This window comes from Pseudonaja textilis, chromosome 2 (assembly GCF_049901715.1).
Source record: "Pseudonaja textilis isolate UNSWEBS1 chromosome 2, rPseTex1.2, whole genome shotgun sequence".
Taxonomy (NCBI): domain Eukaryota; kingdom Metazoa; phylum Chordata; class Lepidosauria; order Squamata; family Elapidae; genus Pseudonaja; species Pseudonaja textilis.
In genome coordinates, this window is record NC_141991.1 from 144,510,818 (window position 1) to 144,535,984 (window position 25,167).

At 40.9% G+C, this 25,167-nt stretch overlaps 2 protein-coding genes across 4 annotated transcripts in view; both read left to right on the forward strand.

Moving 5' to 3' along the window:
- KCND1 (potassium voltage-gated channel subfamily D member 1) overlaps positions 1-4,677 on the forward strand; it is a 55,370-nt gene extending 50,693 nt beyond the window's left edge. Inside the window, exon 7 of the mRNA XM_026711488.2 lies at positions 4,461-4,677. Coding sequence (XP_026567273.1) covers positions 4,461-4,677 — 217 coding nt within the window. The remainder of the gene's footprint in view (positions 1-4,460) is intronic.
- Positions 4,678-10,434: 5,757 nt separating this feature from the next.
- OTUD5 (OTU deubiquitinase 5) overlaps positions 10,435-25,167 on the forward strand; it is a 61,663-nt gene continuing 46,930 nt past the window's right edge. The window contains exons 1-2 of one of the 3 annotated variants that reach the window (XM_026711325.2): positions 10,435-11,672; positions 20,800-20,890. In XM_026711325.2, the coding sequence (XP_026567110.1) occupies positions 11,088-11,672; positions 20,800-20,890 (676 nt within the window). In that variant the 5' untranslated portion in view covers positions 10,435-11,087. Of the gene's footprint in view, positions 11,673-20,796; positions 20,891-25,167 lie in introns of all 3 variants that reach the window. The other 2 variants (XM_026711324.2, XM_087925686.1) reach the window with 2 other exon arrangements.

Genomic DNA, 25,167 nt, shown 5'->3' on the forward strand with positions numbered 1-25,167 from the left:
CGACCTTGAAATGTCGGGATTTTCTCAGGCTGCAAACAGCTCACATGAATGAGTAAGAAACATGAGACTTGCTGAAATTAAGGCTAGTATTTAGGAACTGAATTCAAAAATGTTGGAGACCTGCAGCCTAACACTTGGCTTATTTTTTGAAATCATGGATCTTCTGCCACCTCCTGGTAGAAGAATGGCAACACCAGAGGAATAGTACCGAATCAAGAGTCACCAAAGTCATTAGCTTAGAGTTAGAAAGGAGGCCTACTAATCATCGCCCTAACTTGGCATGTACACATTAGGCTAACTCAGAGGTAATGTGGCTTTCTTTGTTTGAAAGCCACACCCAACTTACCTCAGCAAGGCTGTATTCCAAAAGTAGATAAGGAAATGCTCCATGGGGTTCAGGGGCTTTAAGAAGTGAAACGAGTGCTTAAGACTTCGAAAGGTTTCAAGTACACAAATGGCTCCATAACTTTCCCAAACATACAAACATACAAAGCCAGGGTCTGAAATATTATAACCACAGCGCTTGGCCAACAGTATGGGTCATGATAGAGATGAGGATTGCACTCCAAAGCACTTTTGCCTGATGTGAACTCAGCTAATTGTGTCTTGCAAACCATGGCCTACAACTTAGCCAATTGCGTGAACCCAGCCATTTAGATCACACATACAGTAAGCTACAATGTGGTTAGTTTATTATATGGCAGTTTTAGTATGTTGTATGAATGCAGCCAGTGTTGTTTGTAAACTCTATTTAATTGTTTAGCTTGTTGCCCGGACCTCATCAATGGTGAGCTTTCTTTTTATCCTTTGACGTAACGTTTTCCCCCCTTACTGTATATTTCTATATTTTTAAAATATACATATATTAAGTACATTTTTACAAAGTGAAAAAGATAAATACAAAATTGTATAAAGAAAAAATTACAAAATGAAGGGAAAAAAAGTATTTAATCCCTTACTGGACATTTCTGAAACTGGGTTACATAATGAGAAAAGAATCACATTCTATACCTGCTGAAAGATGCACCTCCTCCTCAGCCTTGGCTGAGTTTTTAAAATGCTCACGCATGATTAAGAATAATTTTCCTTTGTAAGCACCACGGGTGAAAAAAAAGCAGTGCCGACAGGAAGCCTTCAGAGGCAAGTTTTCACTCCATTAAAACGCCTGAAACTTGAATGGCACACAATAAGTGTGAAAGATTTACCTCAGAGCCATTCATCTCTTTAGTTTCCCTGGAATGACTTCCTTCCTTCTCTCTTTTCTTCCTTTCTCCCTCTCCCTGTCGGCACACATATATTAAATCACTTATGCTTCTTTTGGTCTCATGAAGATGATCAAATAGAGTCTTCCTTTCAAATGATTGACTGACTATAATAGTTGCATCAAAATATAGAAAATCTATTAGGATGTTCATAAGATATAAGCATTTGATTCAGATTTATTTATTTATTTATAAAGTTTATTGGCTGCACGTGTTACCACAAGATGGTAAGTAGCTTATAGTAAAAAAAAAAAATCTATCTACATTAAAACATAAATTAAAGCCAAAGATTAAAATCTTAAGGACACATGGGGTGGGTGGGGACAGACTGGGAGGAGGTAGGATCCGTTGTTTTTCGATCAACCATTTCTACTGTTCTGCTCCCCCATTGGGACCCCCAAGCCAACTGGCAGAGACAGGTCTTTAGGCCCTTATAAAAGGATAGGAGGGTTGGGGCCAAACTCATATTGTGGGGGGAGATATTCCAGAGGGCAGGAGCAACAGCAGAGAAGGCCCTCCTCCTGGACCCCGCCAGCTGAAATAATAGGGCTGATGGGACCCACAGCCTGCCTCCTCTGCCAGCACAAGTGGGACAGGCCAGATGAAAGATTGGGTGCTGCATATTTACCAGCCAAATGCAGAAATCATTGGATAAGAATGTGTACAGTTCCAATTCCCTCACTTCACTCTTGTATTCTGTTACATATTTGGTCTCTTCCTTGTTTGGAGTGGAACTGGGCTATAATTCTCAATCATTCAAATGATTGAAAAATCTTTCATTTAGTAAAAGAAATTATCTTCACAGAGGCTGAATGCATGCACTGGGGCTAAGCCAAGTGTGACTTGTTTTATTTATTTATTTGCTTTTTAAAAGTAACAAAAAAGAAAAGGAATAAAGCACAAAGATAATTACGATTGATACCTTCTCAAAGGAAAGAATACATGAAAAGTGCTTTAAAAAGTTTTAAAATATCACCAAAAAGAAAGTACAGTATAACATTATCAGTTACAATATACAACACTGAAACTTATCTAATGTAAATATTATTCAAGTGTATGTATACTTTATTTCTATGTATACATTTATATAACCATTATTTTTTACCTATTGCATTTTATAAAAATGAGTTCCATATCTCGTTATACTTATCCATACAAAATCTATGTCTATAGGCAATCTGCTCCAAGGTGGCAAGTATAATCAGGTCTTCAATCCAGTGAAAGGGCCATTTATCTTTCCAAAATGCGATATCAGTATTGTTTGACCCTCAAGAAGAGCCATTTACATTGTCCACTTGTCACATTCCATGTTATAGATATGTAATTCAAGAAATCCTCTGAAAATTTTAACTTTTTGTCCAAAAGTCATATTTGTATAATCCACTACTTTCTCCCAACATAGTAAATAAAGGACTTTGTCAAACCATGCATTTTTTAAAAAAGCATTATCCTTATTACATCTTAGTCTTTTCTATACAAACATAGTAAAAACATAGTAAAAAAAATTGTTGTGTAAGTCTTCGTTTAAGATCCATTGGCACTCTTGCTATAGATGTTAAGAAACTCTTCATCATCTAGGCAAAATATAAATCTCTAATTGTTATTCCTTTCATTTCTTATCATCTTCATATAAAATTGATTTATCAATAAGTACTATAGGAATGAATTGCATGTTTTTTAGTTGTATAGGATTTAACAAGTTGTTCTACAATCTCAACGGTCTCAAAACCTGAAAATGCTACTGGTCCAACAGTGTTGTTAACAAATGTTGTAGCTGTAAATATTGCCATTTCAGCTACTAAGTTATTTTTTTGTTTATGGCTTAGCAGCCATTGTGAATCCGGTTGCTAATCTATATATACTTTTAAGACTCATTTATCTCAGCATGAGTATTCCCCCCCTTCCCTCCCACATTCCTCCTTTCTCAATATGATTAAAGTCTTTGCAGGGATCATCCTGTAAATCAAGCTATGTGGTTTAGTATCATTTGAAATATACCACATATTAATTTTTAATTTTTGCCTGTTATTGTTTTATTGTTATGGTTTTTCTTTTTGGAGTTTAATAAAATGCGTTTTTAAAAAAGCGACCACCGAGGAGACTGAAGGAATACAAGCAAACTGAAGATAAAGCAGCCTAGCTTTTGGACTATATATCTGAAATATAATGGATACTTATAACTAAATATTCACAAAATGCGGGGGTGGGATTCTACCAGTTCACACCTATTTGCTAGAACCGGTTGTTAACATTCTAAGCATTTGGAGAACCGCTTGTTAGAAGAAATTACTGGCCTAATCCTGTAAGGAAGGCAGGAAGGAAACATTCTGGTGTTGCTTATAGATACTGCCTCTCCATTAACCCTTATTACATTTTTGGCAGGACTAGACTTCCTGTCTCTAGAACTTCTCTGGAGTTTTTTCCCCTCCTTTGCTAGTACTTTGCTTGTGTGGAGTGACCATTCAAAGTTACAATGGCACTGAAAAAAGTGACTTATGAATGTTTTTCACACTTACAACTGTTGCAGCATCCCCACAGTCATGAGAGGCCAGGTGAAGAGATGGTGGCTCAATGTGAGTGATATTGAGTTGGCCACACCCAGCCAATAACATGACCACCAAGCCACTCTCACCAACTAAGCAACGCCCACATAACTGGTTGTTAAAAAAATTGAATCCCACTCCTGACTAAATGGAACTGTTAATTATTTGCTGATGGGTTATAAACAGCTGAGGAAACTGTTCTAAGGTTTGGACAGGGAACAAATGATGGAAGATGGACATGATATATTTCAAAATAACTAAAATGTTGGGAATCAGCTCTTTGGGAGAATCAGTTCTCTGCCATAGACCTTTGTAATCTGTAACCTCTGTAAGGAAGGCTGAAGTTCATTCAGCCACCTCAGAAATATATTGTCTGAAGTGACTGCATTTTTACAACAGGCTCCTTTTATTTAGTTTTAATATTTGTTAGGAATTTTTGTGGTTCAGCCCATCGCTGAGCCTCCTGATATGGCTGTTTATTTGCATTCTTCAGCATTTGCTATGGGAACAGGGAGTTATTGTTCAGCAATATCTGGAAAGTTTTTGATTCTCTACCCAAGGTCTGTTATTAAAGAATCTCATACTTTGAGGCTGGGATGACCTCTTCATTCATAATTTCTTTCTCTCTTCCTTCCTTCGTTTTCTGCTTCTCTAGTCGTTCCAACCTGAATGCCAAAACCCATGACAACTTGAAGCTGAACTGTGACACAACTGACTTCACAGCAGCCATTATCTGCATCCCCACTCCTCCTGCCAACACACCAGATGACAGTCACCCTCCGTCACCTAGAGGCCCGGGTGGACCCGTACGCAATTCCAGCCTTTCCCCTCCATACCTTCTTCACGAGACTGTCAAGATCTCCTCCTTGTAAGAGGAGGCTGGGGTGGGGTCGGGTTGGTGGTCCTTTCTCTTTCTGGAGTCCCTGTTGGTCAACAGAGTCTTATTTAGGATGTGGGGATGGGCTCTTCCACATCAGTGTTCCACCCCATCCTGTTGCTGCAACCTGGAGAAGATCAGAAGGAACCAGCTTTCTTTTTAGGGGTGACATTGATACCCACCAACACAGGGAGTTCTTACATAAGAGATGCCTGCCCAACTCCCATATCCCACTAGTCAAAGCCATAGAGGAGATGAAGTGGATCCCAGATGCTATGCAACTTCAGAAGAGTAGAGCAATGCAGGGAAAACTGGGTCACAGTAGATGGATCTCTGGGGTACTCAGGAACATATCCCAGCTATGGGGGATGGGTTTTTTACCCTTTAGATAGTTTTCACAATACCAAACCTCTTGTCTCTGAAGTTGTGAACAATGAGCTTTTTGTTCTCTCAACTGTAGAACTGAAGAAGGCTTTAGATTCTAGAGCAGGAAAGGAATCAAGGACTTTGGCACTCATGGCTTCAGAAAGGAAGAATCTAATGGGGAACTTGTAAGTTACCTACAGGAGTGTGGCCAGGGCTGACAGATGAGTTGCTGGCTGAATGTACAGCCAAAAAGGTCAGAAAACCTAGTCCTCAAGGTCTAGGTCTCTTAAGAGAGAGAAAACCTCTTTAATTAACTCTGTCCCCAGCATAGTCAAGAAAGTGCTGTGAAGTGATTAGAGTAACGACCCATGGATGCTTGCAAGATTTAAGGAGGGAAATGAAAAGGGGGAAAAAAGACACAGAATCAACAAAACTTCCAACAATTTTTCTATCTCCTGGCTAAGCCATGACATCACTGGGGTGGATGGAACCTGAAAGCTTCCCCAAAACCCCAGCTGCCACTTTTTCTCTTTTCTCTTATTCTCTCCTCTCTCCCAAAACCTGTTCGGTCTCTTGGAAACTGCACTTTAAAAGAAAAAGAAAAAAAAGCCTATTGCACCAAAATGCTACACCTCATGGGAATCTCATGTATTATGATCCCAACCATACAGACACACACACACACAAAGAGAAGCCTGCACTTCCCCACATTGTGTAGCATAAAGACTGTGCATGTGTATTATACCTCCAAGAGGGAGATCCCAAGTTCACAGCTGCAAACTGTCACATGCATGTATAGCTGGGTTCCCATCTCATCTCACCACCCTGATGGAAGATATGCTGTGAAGAACTGAACCAACTCTGCAGAGCAGGATACACTGGTCCTTGTGGCCATCCTTCTCCTACAGATATTTTTTGGATTAAATTAGCAGGGAGAGAAAGACTGGATCTTGATATTAACCAAGCACTGGGGAAGGAATTAAAGATGGTAGAAGGCAAAGAAAAAACAAAAGCACTTTGGTGGGATAATGGATACCGTTCTAGGTATCAAACCAGCCACAAGGCCCATAGCATGCATCAAGTTGGCCAGCTCTCATGTCTTGAAAAGGATTTTCTCTCAAACAGGAATGGCTTCTTTGTTCTGACTGTGTCCATCTTGACTGTTTTTTGTTTTCTGTTTTTGTTTTGCTAATTATGTTGGATTATCTCTCCTGGATACGTATCTGGAATAACAATAACCTACTATGAGACAGCTGAAAATCACCAGTCAATTAAGACACAACTTAGGGAATGTCATACAGCCTTCCACAAATTGCTGTCCTCCAAATATACTGGGCTGTTTCCCACAATTCCTCAGCCAGCATGAAATTTGGCCATGCTAAAGAATTACGGGAATCGGTGGTATCAAATTACAAAAAATTGTTCTACTGAGGCCTGCAAAAAAGCAGTATATTAGTGAATATGAATGGAATGAAATACATTCAGGCCAAATTCCTAAATTCAACTTTTACTGTGGCAGGTAGTTGACAAATGGGACCCATGGGGTGCTGAAAGTTAGTGTCCTCAGACAGACCCACATAACGCATACTCTGGCCTTTCTCCCTCTCCATTTGTTTCTCAGGGTTGCTGTTCATTTATGCACCAGAGTTTCCCACCCACAAGTAAAGCAATATCTCTATGTGTTGGATAGTTAAAGAAATGCTGTCATTTTTTTTCTGAGCACTGTAATGCTGATCACAAAATCTACTTTTAACAAACTGGGAACTGGATGATATCAAAAGAAAAGAATATGTCTTTTATTCTTTTTTAATCTCTCAAGAAAACCGGAAATGCAACTATAGTTTTAAGTACAAATGCTTGAAAAAGACCACACAGACAGGTCAGGAACAGAATATAATTTGTTTGTTTTCCTGAAATCACTTTGTTCCACCCTCACCCCCCCACTCCCCCCACTTAATGGTGCTATCAGGCATTCTGGGAATAAAGCAGCCCAACTGCACAATGAAAATCTCACTTATAACCACCCTAAATGTAGAATATTTTACCCAGTGTCTAACTGCTTCAGAGTTAAATTGAACAAGAGTTCTCTATCCTCATGAAACTGATAGCAATATTCCCAAGTTTTAGAATATATGCAAAGGGAAATTTGCATTTTCTTCCACATAGTTCCCTTCTCCGATCTCCAGATTACCGTGTGATCTGTCTCAAATGAAGGCCATAAATATGAGCATTCTTACACATCTAACAACAATGCACCAGAATCCACTTGCAAAGCTTTTTCTGGATTAGATAGTGTACTGCTTCAAGAATGTTATGGTAAAGGTACATGCCTGAATGATCCTCTCTAGGAGTAAAAAAACATGTCACCCAAAAAACTAGAAGGGACTTTTTCTAACTTGTTTATTCACCATATGCAAGATGTTTGACTTTTGTTTCTGATATGCAAACAAATCCTTTCATTTTCTGAGTGTCTGGGACAATGTTACTTGTCCATTTTGCTGAATATATGAATATTCTGGACAGCCCTCAATATGATAAAGTTCTTGCTTAGCCCTGTAGGAATGAGAGAAAAAAATTGGACTAGAAAAGAATTCCCTTTGTTCTCATGCTGTGTGGGCTTGTGATGTGTATAACTGTAGTTTCACATCAACTCAGGTTCTTATTTGGGTACAAATAGGAGAAACAAAACTGATCTGGACTGGAGGGAGGTTGTGTGTATTTTGAGGGAGAAATATGTCAAGCATATGGGATGGGGTTAATGGAGGGTTGGGAGGCATCATTACTGAATTATACTGGGAGAAAAGATGTTGAAGAGAGATGGACACTGTTGTAGTTTTGTGCCAATAAACAACATTGGATGAGAGCTTCAAAGCAGCTTTGTGCTCTTTTTATTCCATGTCGGGTTTCAGAGAATTTGAGGATGAGGTTGTATACTAGCCACTTCCATTATTATAAATATCATTTGGAAAGTTATTCAAATTATTATTCTATAAAACATTTTGTAATTAAAATCTAGAAAAAAGAAAAGCTTCAATCAGATTATCTTTTTCAATAAAAAATGTTTTTAAAGCATACATTGTTGGCATGGAAAGGCAAGTCTAAATGGGGCTGATATAAACTTTTTTTTTGAAATTTTGAAATTACACTGATACCTTGACATGCGTAAGATTTGTGAATCCATATGAATGGATATGGAATTTGACTACATATCACTACACTTGATTTTTTAAAAACCTCATCCTTAAAATAAGGAGAGCTTATTTATTCACAGGGTAATTTGAATCAAGAAATCTTTTACTGTGATTAACATTTAAGTATATAAAAACCTGAAATAAATATTTCGAATTGGCCTTCTTAAACTAGAGCTCTGTATTGCTACTAAGGAATTTTGATGTACTCCAATGTATTTTGGAGACACCAATACTGAAAATCAGTAATTAGGAAAAGGGTGGGGAACACTGTGCAAATATCACACAGCGTTGAACAGGGCTATTTTAACATATTCTGCCCTCTGCTTCCACAAGCAATTTAAATGGCATAATCTGGATGTAACAGTGAGGTTCAAACGTTGTCTCTGGTTCTACTTTTCCAGAATGTGCGATCACCAAGTGATTCAATTATTTAGCAAGTTATCATGTGACTGGACCCCATTTCTATTGCAGTTCTTAAGTGAATCACTGTGGTTGTGAAGTAAATCATGCAGTCGTTAAGGGAATCCAGTTTACCCCATTGACTTTGCTTGTTGGGACCTGGGAGGAAAGGTCACAAACGCCATCACATGACTGCAGGATGCTGTAACTGTGGTAAATGCCAGGTGCCCAAATTGTGATCACAAGATTGCGGGACGGTGCAACAGTCATAACTCTGAGGAGATATCACAGGTCCCTTCTTTCAGTACCATTGTGATTCCAAACCATTGTTAAATGAAATGGTTGTAAATTGAGAATCTACACTGCTAGATAACAGCACAGAGATACAAAATACAGAAACCTCTTGCTTCTCAATGCCATCTAGTTTAAGTCATCCAGATACTTGCAGCTCAGTATTCATGGTTTCTTAGCTGCTGCTACTACTAACAGAAACCATGCTTATAAATTCAGTGTCGTGTGCAATGTCCAATAGAAATCTTGTCCATATGTATTAACAATTCCCTTTTAAAACGGCTACTTCTTTTTAAAAAATTGCCATCACACTTCCCTTTAGAGTTACCTTAATGCAGACAACCACACCCCCTAAAAAATCCAAAACACCTAAACGAAAACAAATGAATAATGAAAACGATCCTACAAAACTTTAAGCCAGGTGTTTTTATTAACTAAAAGATTCTTCATACCATCCCTGGACTGTCTCTGCACCTCCCATAGGAAAGTGCACCTCAATTTAGGAAAGCTTGTATTAAAACCATGTTTCTGGCCCTATTTATTGCCATTATATTTATTTATTTGATTTGTCAATCGCTTACAAAATAATAGGCATAAGTATAAACATGAGTAAGAATACAGGAAATAGGTACAAATAAATGGGGACAATAGGACAGGGACGGTAGGCACGATGGTGCACTTATGCACGCCCCTTACAGACCTCTTAGGAATATATTTTATGTATTGCATTTAATAAACTCTAAAACCGTTGAGGAGCTTATTTCTAAGTTCATCTATAAAATGACGACTAATTTAATTTTCTCTCTCTCTTATACAAGAAAAGCAACCTGTTTAGTTCGCTCTCGACGGTTTTTTTGTTCACATGCTTCGGAGACACGGCCGGCGCAGTCACAAAGTGGGACTGCGATTCTCGGCATACTCAGAAAGCACGTCCTTTGAATAAGTATTCTGGGAATTGTAGTTTCAACTGTTGGGATCACATCGAGTTCAAGAAAACGAATATAAAGCACCGGAACACACTTTCTCGACTTGGACGGTTTAGGAATCGGGACTGTCGGAAAGCGCGCAGTAGCCAATCAGATCGAAGAATTTCGGGACACCAAAAAAGCCGCAAGAACTTTTGCCTCAACCTATCAATTTTTACACCCGGGAGAGTCCCCCAGCCAATCAGAAAGACTCTGCCCGTTTCCGCCAATTACAAATGAGATTTGCATTTGTTGACGAATTAAGGAACGGTAATTATATTCCTTAGCCCTATCGGAAGGAAGCCTGCCGCTAAGAACGCTTAAAAGCTTCCGCCTCCTTCACTCGGTCAACGGTGAAGCAGGGAGGACGACTAAAAAGGCAGGGTAACAAGCTAACTGACAGTAACGCTGACTACTCAAGGAAGGACTTCCGCCACTACCGGTCCATGAGTGTTTAAATCACGTGCCGCTCAACCATTAAGAAAGGGATGGTTGCTAAGGTCTGCCCAGAGACCGCCTCAGCTGTTGCTAAGGGGCGTGGAAACGGAAGTGGAGTTCGCCGGGGTCAGAGGCCGGCTGTGTTGATGTTGACACTAGGCCGGGCCCATAGATGGGCCATAGAAGACGCCGCTGTCAGGAGACCGCGAGAGGCCCGGAAGCTTTAGGTGCCAGCGGGAAAAGGTCCTTTCAGCGAAACTGGCCTGCTCGGGACGGCCGCTTCCCTCTCGGGCGCCTCCTGGGGATTTGAATGCTTCGCTTCCTTCCGCCTCCCTGCTGAGCCGAGCCAAGGCGCCGTGGGACGGCCATACGTTGTGCTTGAGCCTGTCATCCGGGCACTTCCCTCCACCTTCCCTCTCCCTTCTGCCGTCCCTTTCGACTCCTCGGCCCCGACGTCGCCCTTGCCTCCCTCCGTCCGTCCCCCTCCAAGCCTCAACCCCTCCCCGAGCCCTCCTCATCCGGGTAACCTGCCCGTGGCTTAGCCCTCCTCATCCGGGCACCCGGCGGCGGTCGGCCCCCGGTGCGCGGCGGTCTTCGTCCGGCCGCCGCCGCCGCCGCCGCCGCTGCTGCTGCTGCCTCGACACGCGGGTCCTTCCGCGAGGCTCCTGCCCAGGGGTCTCGTCCCTCGGTGCTCCTCCTCCTCCTCCTCCTCCCTGCCCCTTCCTGTCCCCTTCCCTCCCGTCCGCGCTTTGGCCATGACGATCCTGCCCAAGAAGAAGGCCTGCCCGGCTGCCGGAGACGGAGATAGGGACCAGCCCGGCTCGAGAGGGGGAGGCCCCGGCGGCCCAGGGGGGCCCGGCGGCGTAGGCGGCCCTGATTCCCGGGGCTGCTCCGGCGCCGATTCCCACCCGCGCGGCGTCGGCGTCGGAGGAGGCGTCGGACCCGGGGATCCGCATTCCGGGCGCGGCGGAGCCCGTCCCCGGGCTTCGCCTCCTCCCCCACCGCCGCGCTGGGGACTGCCCCCCGCTGGGTCCCCTCCGCCGCCCAATCCCGGTGTTGGAGCCGGGGGCGACGGGCCCGGCCTCGGCCTACTCGACCCCGGAGCGGCCGAAGCGCGGGGCGGAGTAGGCGGCGGCTGCTGCTCCGGGCCCGGCCACAGCAAGCGGCGGCGGCAGGGGGGGCCCGGCGGCGGGCTTGGGCTCGGCGGGGCGGCGGGGCCTGGGGGAGGGGGAGGCAACAGTCCCGAGCAAGATGACGTCGGCGCCGGTTACAACAGCGAAGATGAGTACGAGACGGCGGCGGCCCGCATCGAGAGCATGGACCCGGCCACCGTAGAGCAGGTACCCCTCTAGCGAAAGGATCCGAAAATCGAGAAGGGAGGCCTCTGGACGGGCAGGGAAGAAGGGAGGGCATCGGGCTGGAAGCCACCTTTGGTGTGATAGCCGAGGGAGGGCATCGGCTCAACTCTGGTTTATAAGACAATTATGGTTTACTTAGCGCTCCCCCTCCCCCCAATGGTTAGACATGGTCAACCGAGATGTGGCTAAAAAGTACGTGGCTGGCCTACCAAATTGCTGCCCCTGTGGTATTCCCGATGAGTTTAACCCTTGATGCACAGGTTTCCTGACCATCTGCAACTGCTGCTTAACCTGTATGACCTGGATGCTATGCCTCTTTTCTCTTGAAAAAAAGTTGCACCATCTTTAATTTTTAGTTTGCTTGTCCGTGGCAATGAGGTGTGCAAATTCATGTGTCTGAAATAATTTGCTAAATTGTCAGGATTGCATCAGAAAGAAATAATCCTTTCCCTATCTGGATATAGGCCTTTGCCATTTTTATTTAGGAAGGGAGTTGGTTCAAAAGGGGATTGGGGGAGGTGGGGTATTGTAGTAAGGTGTTAGTATGCGATAATCCTGAAAGGAAGAACAGTAATTGAGGATGTGGATGAGAAAGTGAACCTCTTCTGCTAAATCTGCTTAGCTGATAGTGACCATGACTTTGGCAATCATGGAATATGAAGCTATGCTAATGTGAGGCAAAGGAGAATGGGGATACTGATGTTTGGGTTCAAACATGTGAAGAAGGGGGGAAGCTGTCCACTGGAGTTCTATGTCCTGTTTGGGAATAAAACAACCTTGAATCAAAGAAAACTTTCTTCCCCAGATTCCAGTTTGGTTTTTGATAGCAGCAATAATGATATTGTGTCTCTTGTTCCTGTTTTAATATCATTTAAAAAACATTTTTTGCCCAAAGCTTCATGCAATAGATTAAATTCACTTATTTTGGTTGTTTCACTCCCCCCGCCCCAAATTGGTTAAGCTAGTTGATTGATGGTTAACTTTTATTTCTTATGTAATCACAACTAGGATATCATATTTGGTGATGTGTACGAGAGATGGATTATACCTGGTGAGGGTAAAAAAAAGGGTGGGCATGAAATGTTAACTTTAGTGGTAGGCAAAAAGGGAACAAGGGTTCCATTGTAATCAGGAAAAAAAAAGGCAGGTTTGTTTTAGGTTGAGAAAGTATAGCTGTAGAAGTCAGTGAAAATTGTGATTTTTTTTTTCTGCAGTTTTGGAAGAGATGCAAATATAGGTCTCCATGCTTGATTATTACTGATTAATCTGTGATGACAGTTATGTATTTGGCAACTGCCTAACAATGTGGAGGATATCTATACAAGAAAGAATTTGCCTATTGTGAATTGGAGAGACTGAGGAAAAGTTTGATGGAAGAAATACTAACCGTTGCAGTTACAGGTCCAACAAGTATGCTATTCAGAAATTAGATTCCAGCATTTATATGCCTGTACAGTATGTATGGCTATATAACGTTGGTTAGGTTTTCACTTATGTCTAATTATGAAACCCAGAACATTTGTTTTTAAATAAGCTGTTCTTCAGGACTGGGCAATGTGAACTTTTTAAAGTGGAAATATTTAATTGAATTTAAAATGTAGTGTGTGGTTAGTAAGCTTTGAGCCCCTTCCATTTTAAGAATAAACAGATTTCTTTTTGATCCATTAATTGCCCCCATGATGTTCTCAATAGTGCTATTGCTAAGCATATGCCAGACATCCCAGATAAACCAGACGCATGATCGGTTGAGCTAATTCTGCTTTATTGTGAGGTACATTAACAGAGTCTTGCAAGTCTGAAAGTACAAATCTCCTGCTGTCTCCTTTGCAGTCTGAGACGAGGTTAGGGAGGGTCCTTTTTGAGCCCATTTCTCTACTCGTTATGCAGCTATGGGTTATGCTCTCTCTTACCTGATCATTTCCTAGGCAGCATCTCCCCATTCACTCTCCACTCAAGATGTTTCTTACATAACATTTCAGCATGCTTAAGTTTTAACTTTCTTTATAGTATGTCATTTCTTGAGAGTATGTCAGTATGTTTTACCACGCTTTATTATCAAAGAGCCTTCTTAGCTCAGTTGCTGTAAGATAGGTCTTATGGAACATGCAGAAGAAGTTCTGGTATTTGTGATTCAAATCCCTGGCTTGAGGTAAACTAGAAGACTGTCGAAATTGTGAAATACAAGTGAGTTCTCTTTATCCCAACATACCAGTGGAAAGCTAATTTGAGTTAGGCACTACCAGGCTGGCTCTAAAGCAAAATTATTCATGTTTTTAGCTTAAAAATACTGTATTTTCCTTGCCTTTAAATCTGCTGTAGAATCATTTCATATTGTATTGGATTATAGGCATATTTTTAGTAAAATTAAGCCATTTGAAGTTATTTCAGCCAAAGAGATATGTGATGTTAACGTGGCAAAAGAGTAGCTGGAATATTCTATACTACCACCCTAGCCTTCTTTTAGAATTGATGCGAAATCTGGATGACAAATAGTTGAAACAGAACACCTGACTTGGAATTTAACTTAAGGTTCTGGCAGATGCAGCAATTTAAATATATTAAAAAGCCAGATTCCTTCTGCCATAGAAAAAGAAGGCAAAGCAGCTGTTTTAAACTGTAGCACTGTGAATTTGAGTCCAGCATTAGAGGGAAAACCTATTAAAAGCAACAATTAGACGACAAAGCAAGTTGTTTTGGAAAATCGCCAAGCTTTGTGAACTGAAAAAGCCCATTAAATGTTTATACTGATGTATCTAAAAGTTTGGGGCAAGTTAATTTGTCTTTCGTCACAAACGTCAAATCAAAAAGTTCTTAATTCACTTAAAAGGGTTTTGAGTAGCAGTGCAATTCAATTAAGTTCTGGGACAGGCTAGCTTGATACCCTGTTTGTAAGTGTGTGGTACTAAAGTGCCAGATCCTAATTGGTGTACTATATTCTGTTAAGATGTGCATGATTGGACTGTCAGCAATAATTAGGAGGAGTAATACAGTCAGGAGCATGTGAGCAATGTATTTTAGGGTTAAACCAGGCTGTTTGTCCTTTCTTCTAAAGAAAGGGGAGAGGATATATTTTGGTAAAATTCATATTAGTCTTGCTTCTTCCATTGACTGGGTCTTCCTCTTTTGATAAAAAAGCATGCTTGTGAGTATGAGGTGGTTTCAGAGGCTTAGAAAATTGTAACATCATACCTGTTCCACTGAGGTAGAACATTGACATTTGGCAATTATATTATTTAATAAATAGACTGCAGTTTTGGAAAAAAAATCAGTCTGGCAACTTCCCTTGGGATAAGAGATCCAAGTTGTAAGCCAGCTACAATGTTACCCTATTTTAAGGTAAGACCAGAAATTATGGTAATAAAGCAACACTTATTATAGAGATCATTAAAGAAGACCTACACAATACACAAAGTTATTTCAGACCATGAAAGGCAGCTCATCATAATCTCTCTGAAATGTTCTAGATATAGCAGGTAGTTTTGGGGAAGATACAAAAAGAATAAACTTATGTATAGATTATAACTGGGTTATCACTGTCATCTTCAATCTGTGACTGTCAGAGTATTTTTTAGGTATTGGGACTCAAGATGCTTATATCTGAGGAGGCAGTTATTTACTCTGAAGTGTCCTACTGTTGTATCTACCTAAGCATCCACATTTCTTGGATTGTAACTTCACTCAATAAGTTGGTCAAGGATTGTGCGAGTTACATAAGAATATAGTTAGAGGGGGCCCACATGGAGTAAAGCGAATGTAGTTTTTACTTTTTGTTTTATTTCGACCTGGGTCTTGGAATCAGTATTGATTCTGGTGACTACCTGGAAAGCCTCTGCAGTTTTCTTGGCAAAGATTTCAGAAATAGTCTACCATTGCCTCATTCCTAGGGCTAAAAAGAGTGACAGGCCAACTGGTTTTGTGCCTATGGCAGGACTAGAACTAATGGTCTGGTATCTACCCTGATGTTTAACCACTGCACCAAAGTGGGTGTCTCTGATTTTTGCTTAGGTCCCAAAATCCATATTGCAAAATGTGCTACTACAAGTAGTTCAGTGGACTCCTCGACTAAATGAAGTTGGATTCCATATGTGCATAGTTTTCTGTGCATTAAGATTTGCACAGAAAAGGAGTTTGAACTACAGTATTTAGATACAGGTAATCCTCAACATAAAACCACAGTTGGGACAGGAATTTCCATTGTAAGTCATTGTGATTGTAAATCCTTGTGATCATATGATCAGATCTGATTTACCAAAATCATAAGTCATTTCACTGTGATTATAAATGTGAATCTAGCTGAAAGAATAGTGTGCTTCGCTAAAAACTGGCAAAAAAAAATATGTTACAAATCATGCTCATTACAACCAGTTGTAAATGTGAGCTGATTGTGCCCAAATTGCGATCATGTGACTGTGGGGGTAAGGTGAGGGTTGTAAATTCGAATTTATATCATAAATGATTTTTTTTCAGAGGCTGTTAATTTGAACTGCCATTAAGCAAATGGTCATAAGCCTCAGACTACCTGTGAAGCTATGTGATAGTGCATCATAATTACAGATAAATTAAGCCTTGAGCAAGAGTTGCATTTGGCATGTGACATGGCATTGAAACATTCATATCAATAATGTTACTAAGATTTCTCATGATTATGATATATCATTTGAAACAATGGTGCCTTTCAAAATAGTTTACCACCGGTTCGGTGGGTGTGGCTTGGGGGTGCGCTTTGCGCACGTGCGTCAAACACGCACTTTGCGCAGGCTTTTCGACTCAACCTCCTGCAGTCCTGCATTCTCCCTGTCGCTTCAGCAGCTGACGCGCGGTAATCTGCTGTGGCGCGCAAAGCAACTGTGCTTCAAAAGCAGGGAATAAAGGTCAGTATTGGAGCCCAGGCAGGTGGGAAGGCCCAACAGCAGGTCATCCGAGAAAACCATTTCAGTCTCTGCTGATCTTCGGTGCTACCGATATGCCAGAACTGGGCCGAACCGGTAAAATACCACCACTGATTTGGAATAGATGAAAACTGTGCCTTGCCCCTTCCCAGTTAAGGATATAAGGAAAGGAAGATGTTCATTTTCATATTTTGTAAAGCGGTTAGACAAATTATACTCTCTGTGTGTGCAATTTTTTCAGCATGATTGTGATAGGGGCATTACTCATTTCTTAAGAATGATTGAAGGTCACTTGCATATAAACCAGATGTATGTAACCAGATTGGCTGTAGTCCTGATCTCAACTGGTTTCCTTTGTGCTACCATCCATGTACTTACCCACTCTAATTTCATATCTCAATATATTTATACATTTATTTCTTAACTTCAGTTTAGAAGTGAATTGGTAGATGAAGGACAATGAAGGTGGAAAAATGATAAATGATTTTTAACAATTGAAGTGATACCTGTATGATTTGTTTACTGAATAGAAAGAATATGAACAAGAATGTTACTGTTGCATAGTTGAGAGGTTGAGAATAACTGTTTCCTCATCCTATAAGTTTATGTTGAATTGGGATGGAGAATAGAAGCGCACCGTGTGTGATGAAACTTGAAATAAAGAAATATTGCAAAGTCAGGAACTATATAAAATAAGGCCTTCTTTCTCTTGCTGCATGTTCACTTCAAAACACCAAAGATTTATCCTTTTTTTACATATCCCAAAGAGGAGGTATATAACCTTATATATTTTGGCATTATCTGCTAGTTGTATATAAAAAGGAATTTCCTGCAAGTTAAGCGGACAGCAAGGTGAAGGATAATGGAATTTTCTTTTTTTGTGCTTAGCACAGAAATATAGCAAGTTGTTATGTGAGAAACAGAATATCCCAGTCTTTTCTACTGATCTGTAGGGAATAGTAAGTCAGCAGAAGGGTGAATTTTGTGGAGTCGCAAGTCTGGATGTGTTGTTGATGTATCTTGGAGTTTCTATAGCCTGGGTCATCCTTCTAACTCCCTAGCTCTTCTTCCTATTGCTGAGAAGTCTGGGAATTGGAGTCATCATATACCAGTATGTGATATACTCAGGCTGCAGCACGTACCCATTTCTTACAATAATTACACTGCATTTTCTTATTATATTCATCTTCTCTGCATTTCTTTTGTGCCAGATTGCCTAGAAAAGTTTCTAATGAACTAATCAACCTAAGTGTCATAGTGTTCCTGCCTTATCCAGTGAAAAGTATAAGTTCTTTTAAAGCCTATTAAGTCTAAATAGTCACATTGTGTGGTTACCTGGTAATACAGGTGGTCCTCAAGTTACGACCACAAAAATTGAGCCCCAAATTTATGTTGCTAAGTGAGAAATTTGTTAAGTGAGTTTTGCCCCATTTTACTACTTTTCTTACAACATTTGTTCAGGGAATCACTTCAATTGTTAAATTGGTAATACTGTTGTTAAGTGAATCTGGCTACCCCGTTGACTTTGCTTGGCAGAAGGTCCCAAAAGGACATGACCCCGGGACACTACAACTGTCATAAATACGAACCAGTCGTCAAACCTCCGAATGCAAATCACATGACCATAGGGTGCTGCAATGGTCGTAAGAGTGAAAGTGGTCGTAAGTCAGTGCCATCTTAACTTTGAACAGCCACTGAATGAACTGTGGTAAGTCGATGGCTACCTGCAGTAGAATTCATTAGAGATCTTCATGCATATAAGCCTAAGGAATCTTCACAGGATAATAAAAACATATTGGTTTCCCCCCACCCACCCATTTCCCCTCTTTTTCCATTTTTTCCCTTCAGTGATAAAGACTGCTAAATTGGCAGGAGAGCCATAAAATCACAAACATCTGGAAAACACTAGTTGGAGAAGCCAGATCTGTATTCTCTTTGCTAAGTATTAATTGACGGTGAGCATGCCAGTTTGAAAAGTAGCCAAAGAAGGAAGTTTTACATCAAAACATAGCACTTGAAGCAGCCACAGTAGTTGTTTTCCTATCTGGGGGTATATTCCTATTTGTTCATGGTTGGTCTTTGTCTCCGAGGAAAACAGTTGGAGTAAGCCTAAACTTCTAGTAATAAAACAACTATGAATTTGAAAATTTTTGTTTTCAATCTAGCTTCAGGTATGAAGCTTTTAAGAAACCATCAAGATGTTGTTTTGAAGGGTCAGTGCTCCTTTTTAATACAGGATTCATTAATTGGTGCTTTGCTTTATGCTCTTTTTGTAATCTTGTAGCAAAAAACATTCTGTTGGACTGAGAATTGCATTTTTGGTTTTCAGAAAATTGTTGCATGATTGAATGTTTACAAGATTATAGAGTAAAGCCAGAATTAAAGGGAAAAGAAACACCAGTTGAGGTCACCTAATCTTCCTTATGTCCCTAACCTAGTGACCTGACTCTGCAAATATCCTCTTTCCCTAATCTGTTCAAATTCAATATTACTGGGGCTGATAGGGAATGGTGAAAAGATAGAATTGCTAACAAAGGGAATAAGAACATCTTGATTACTTGAAAACCTATCTCTCTCTCTGTTGCCAGTAGATGGCAGTGAAACTATTTGAGCCAAAGACAAAAGGCTCAATAAATTTGGCGTAGCATTCTTTTGAATTACCCTTAATGTAACTTTTTTGAATTACTTGTGTGCCATCATGTTGGTATCAACTTTTAATGACTAAAGTCTTTGATAGGTTACTGGAAGACAGTATGTTGTTGGTCATTAAGTGAGCATTTCTTGAACAAAGTAATGTACCTATTCAATACAGATATATCTCAATTAGTGCAATAAATGAATCTCACAAAAATGGTTGCATTATTCAAATTTACAATATTCAAAGTGATATTTCTATGAAAAATAGGGTAATTGGCTCTAGGATGAAACATAAATGTTTACATATTAATGAGACACTGTAAAGGAGGATACATGCAAAGTACATTTGCTATCTCCTATATATTCTGCAGGTGCATTAAAAACAAGTTCCTATCACTTCATAATTTGCAGTAAATCAAGTATTGTGCTATTCAAACTCACACTAATTGTAACCTACTGGTATGCTTGAAGCAATGATATCATATGAAATTGTGAAATTTACTTTGAAAGTGACTAAATATGTTTATTTAGGAGAGAAGAAAGGATTATTTAATCAGAATGTGAAGAGGGTGCTTTTATTTCTTTTTTTTTTTCCTTTTGAAAAAAGCAAATTGCTAATCCTCCTATAGGTTGCAGAGTTGGATATATGGGTAGGATAATGCAGAAAACAGAATTGTACAACTAGGCATGACTTAAGTGCTATTCTTAAAGCGCTGGGTATTTGCAAAAAATATGGGTGTTGTACCAAAATGAGCTTGTAATCATGAAGCCTCTGGAAGGATGCCTTGTCCTGTATGAGTTCCTTAGCTGTTCTCTTCCTGCGTCATTACCTCTCGCCTTCTCTGTACAACAAGCATGGAAGGTGAAGAACTTTAATTTGACTTTTGAATATGGGAATTGTGCTTACTGGGTTCAATCTAAGAAGTTGGGGCTGACCCGTATAGCCTTAAATGGCTTAGGATCAATAAAGGGATTATTTCCACTGTTGCAAACCTGACAATCTGTCAAGGTTTGTAGGAAGAATCCCATGCTGTCAACAGCCCATCTTTCCGGCACGCATAGGAAAAGAGCCTTTTCCTCTGTTGCTGTCAGAAAAAGGAGCACTTCCTTAGGAGTTTCCCATCAGGTTTTTAATTAATTGGATGCAGTACAAATGTCACTGTTAATTTATGTTTTGTACTGTTTCAATTTTAAGTCTTTGTTAGCTGATTTACATTCTTATAAGTAAAAAGGCAAAGTATAAAACAGATACATAAATAAAATTGTGCATGTTTCTATTAGTGCCAATCCTATATAATTCTATTCTTGGTTACAGCACAATTTGGAATTAACTGGGGCCAGGGTAGTAATGATAATTAACACAGGGTTGTAATGATCGCTGCTTGGTGTTCCCACAGCCTTTAGTGGTTACCTATTGCATTTGGGTAATCTTTTTTCTCCAATGTGGCTTTTCCACCTGGTCTCCCTTTTTATAAGTAATCATGGGTAAAACAGGAGAGAAAGTTGGTTATGTTGCCCTCCCTCATTTGTGGGATGGGGATGCTGTCTAACTTGCTGACATCTGCCCCTCATGTCACCAGCAGGAACACAGGTTCGAGAAGGCGCTGAGAGAGAAGAAAGGGTTCATCATAAAACAGATGAAGGAAGATGGGGCCTGCTTGTTCCGGGCTGTGGGTAAGTCCTGCCTGCTGATGGGATCTACCTTAGAGACGTTGGACAGAAGGCAGCACTCAAGCTGAAATGAATCTCTTCCCTCAGTTTTTAAAGTCACATATAGCCTCAGGTCAAATATTTACACTGTGTTAGTCATAGTATTTCAGATCCAGTGTTAAATTTCAGTATTGTAGATTAGATCATTAACATTTAACATTTGATAACTGGTATTGCAGCTGAGTTTAAAAAATCCAAATGTCCAATACCCTATTGAAAATGGAACCCAATTACTGGCATATTGGAAGTAAGGCGATCATCTTGATTTTTTGGTCTGCCCTGTTGCTGCCACAGTTTCACTTTTAACCTCATTGGTTCCTTGAGCCAGAGACCTAGTAGTGGGATGGGATGGAGTCAAATACTTGGGCAAATTCAGACTTCCAGTATTTTCTCTGAGCGGGAAATGTTAGTAGTTTTTAACTTTTGCTGAGGAAAAACAATCTACCTATACTTTATTATTTTATTTTATTAGCTAAAACTTTTGGCATTCAATGCCTGTTGTTGGTTATCTGATTGATGTTTGTGGAAGAATCTGTTGCCATGTATATACCAGTGATGGAAAATCTCTGTACCACTAGTTATTTTCTTTTCCCCAAAACAGAGAACCTTCTTCAATTGGGAATGCCTCCTGCCTTATAAATCAGGAAATAGGCATCTTGGCAAAGCGGAGTTGTTGCTTAAAGACGCTAAGGCTTTATTGTGTTCTACTCACTGGTGGATAGGCTATGGGATTGCAAACTAGAAACAAAATTTTTGCACTCCGTCCTCTTCCCACTCCTGAAGGGGTGGGATGAAAAATTCTGGCCATGTTTATAGGTTTAAGGAGCAAATAAATGTCAATTGGTCCATTATCTAGATATTTATATTGCTTTAATACATCCAATTTGGTTGATCTGATATTTATTCTGTACAGTCTTGATATTATCTCAAACTCTGTATGTATGTATGTATGTATGTCCAAAATTCATTATTTATTTTATTCATCAATTTGTCACCCATTTTGCAGTTCAGACAAAATTTAACATCTTAGTTTTCTTCCTTAGCGATCTTCTCACTGATTTTTTTTAAAAAATCTATCAATATTCTTCTTTATTTGATTAGCTTCAATTCTTAACTCAGAAATTCTACTCTCACTTGTTCACAATCATGCAAGTTTTCCTTGGACAGAATAGTGAAAATCATGTTCATTGTCATTGGCAGGCAGAAACCCTGGTTAATTTTACTCTTGTAACTTCAACTTTATATTGTTCCTGCTCCAGTCACTCTATAGTTTTGTAATTCTTATAATGCATTGCCTTTTTGTAAAGCCCTAAATGGTTTCCTGTCTGTATTTCATATAATGGCTGTCCTTTCATCTTCTGTGACTTTCCTCTATATCCTTATCTGCAATATACCTTTGTCCTTTTGAGATAGGGAACATTTGATCTATAACCTGGATGTACCCAGTTGGACTTCCTCTTTCAGCCCCAGTTTGCTATACCTTCTGTATAGCTATGACACTTTAAAAGATTGCAGCTTTTCAAATGTCCTTGTGATTTATTTTATTTTGGGGGGGGACGGACGGACATGGTGTTACCTGGGTAAGGAAGAGCCAATCTCCCCCCCCCCCTTCATATACTATGACAGACACTTCCTTTTCTGCAGCACAGTTGTTCTGAATGGATACTTTCTTAAGGCCAAATGTTGAATAATGAAGAAAAGTTTTGCTGGGGAGAAAAGGGAATATAGAGGTCAGAAGGAAGAAAGTATGATTATGAGATAACTCCATTTGCACCATTGATGATATGTGGCTTTGAGTATATTTCCTGCAGAAAAATTCTGCACTTTGGGTGGAAAAGATTTCTCATCTCTAACCCTGCTTCTGTTGGCAGAGTTTTATTCATTCATTTGTGAAATGTTGTAGTCCTACAATCATGTATGTGTGATGGTATTCTTTTCCAAAGAATTGTTGTAAATTTGATAGGCAAACAAGAAAGGAGTGCTTGGGGCAAAAAAGGAAAAATAAGACTTAGAAGAATGTCTTGATTTCAGTTCCATGGACTTTTGCTTAGTTACCATAAAGTACAGGTAGTTTTTGCTTAACGACAGTAATTGGGACTGGCAACTCGTCAATGAGTGATGCAGTCATAAAAGTGCAAAGTCACATGACTGCACTGACTTACGACAGCAATTGCAGTAGTTATCGTTAAGTGAACCCATAATGGGTCATTAGGTATCACATCACATGATCACTATTTGCGACCATCTGCTGGCTTCCCCATGAACTTTGCTTATCAGAAGCTGGAAGTGAAGGTCGCAAATAGTGATTACATGATGGTGGGGAAAGGCAACAGCCACAATTATGAGGGTTAGTTGTAAGTCTCCTTGTTTGGTGCTGTCGTAACTTTGAACGTGGTTCAAAGTTCAAGTGATTGTTACATGAGGGCTTTCTCCTCCATGCTGCATCGAGAGCCCAGAATGGGTTGACTCCTTCCAGTCATAGCTGAGTCTGTACTAAGATATAAAAGCCAGCCCCTGGGGGGGACCCCAGCTTTTGACTCAGCTCCTTTCAGTCAGTAGCTGTGTCTCTGAAAGTGTTCTGAGGGATCGTAAACATGATGGGCAAACTGATAAGAGCTCAAGCCAGCTGATCGTGTAGCTGGTTACTGTGTTTTTCCCTTGCTGACTTCGCTCGGGACTCTGTATAGCCTAAGGAGCGATTCTTCAATCTTGGAGCCTGTTTTCCTGTAGTCAGTGGCCATCTTGGATTCAAGCCTTCCACCACGAGGTGAGCAGCCATTTTGTAAGCCCGGGGGCCATTTATACCCTAAGGGGCTTAATAGAAAAATTTCTAAACAGCTTCTTTCCAACGCAAGAGCCTTTATTTTACAAATGGAGCAAGATAAGGCTCTGGCAGAGCTATCCCCCCCAGTGGAACTGTCTCTTAAGCCCAATAGGAGAAAAAGACATAGGCAATGCACCCAATCAGTCCAGAGGGAGGTGGCTGCTAAAATCAAAGCTAAGGCTCTAGCTCCTAAGAAGGCAACTCAGGCTGAATTGAGGGCAGAGGAGTGCAGACATGCAGCTCTAGAGAGGCAGTTCAACAGAACTATTCAACAGAAGAGAGTGCAACTACAGCATGTTTCAGGTGATACTCGTGGGCCCCAACCAAGCCCTTCCAGGGGAGGAGAAGTTATCTATGAGCCTTTCCATCCTCCATCCTGGTCTCCTAAGGCTCTTGCTGTACAGTCAGATCCTCAGGATTTAAGCAGATCTGGGCCTTATTTCCAACAGGCTTCTGTGCCCTATGCTTCTCCCCCTCCCTCCAGGTCTCGAACCTCTCCTCAATCTAGGCCTGAAGCCACCTTCACTCCCACAGCAGCGGGCCTTCGGCCTTCTGCCTCTACCTTCGAGCATAGACCAAGGGATATCCAAGAGGTAGTCTCATCAGCCATTAGGCAGGGATTGGCTGAAGGCTTCAAGCAAATTCTTCAACCTCTGGAAAAGGTTCAGGCCCTTCTCCCTTCTCAATCTATAAGTTCCTTGCCTCATCATCCTGATTTACACAGGCCTCAAGACCTCAGGGTCCATTCTTCTTCTCTGGGAGGAGATTGATGAGGAAGGAAGGCCTTCACCATCTGAACACAGTTACTCCTCTCATTCAGAGAGTGAAGAGGGTGAGATTTTTGACCAAAATCTTTCAGAGGAAGAGGATTCTCGCCCAGAGCAGACATCCTCTGCCTTGATCTTCAAACCTACTCTCTTCAGACCATTACTCAGCAAGGCCTTGGTCACTACCAAGCTGTCGCCAGAGGAAGAGGCTCCCGAGCCACAAGGAAATCCCTCTAGCCAAGGGGATTCCGCTCTTCTCCAAGCCTGTAGTGCATGCAGAGGTTTTGCCTTCTCCCATTTTGTTCCTGGACATGGTCAAGGAACAGTGCACTTCTACTTCGGCAGGTCCTCACCCATCTTCTCTAAATAAGCATTTCTACAATGTCAGCACAGCTCTAGACAATGTCTTGGCAGTGCCTTCTGTTGACATTCCAGTTCTGGCCTCGTTCTCATCTTCTGGCACTTCCATGGAGCCAGAAGATATCCTGAAACCGGATGATAAATGTTCCGAACAGACCCTCAAGCGCAATCACCAGGCTGCTGCTTGGGCTGTTCAGGCTTCAACAGCAGCATCCTTCTTCACCAGAGCATCCATATGGTGGCTGCGCCAAATCCAGAATAGATTGCCTGCTTCTGACCTTCGGTCTCAC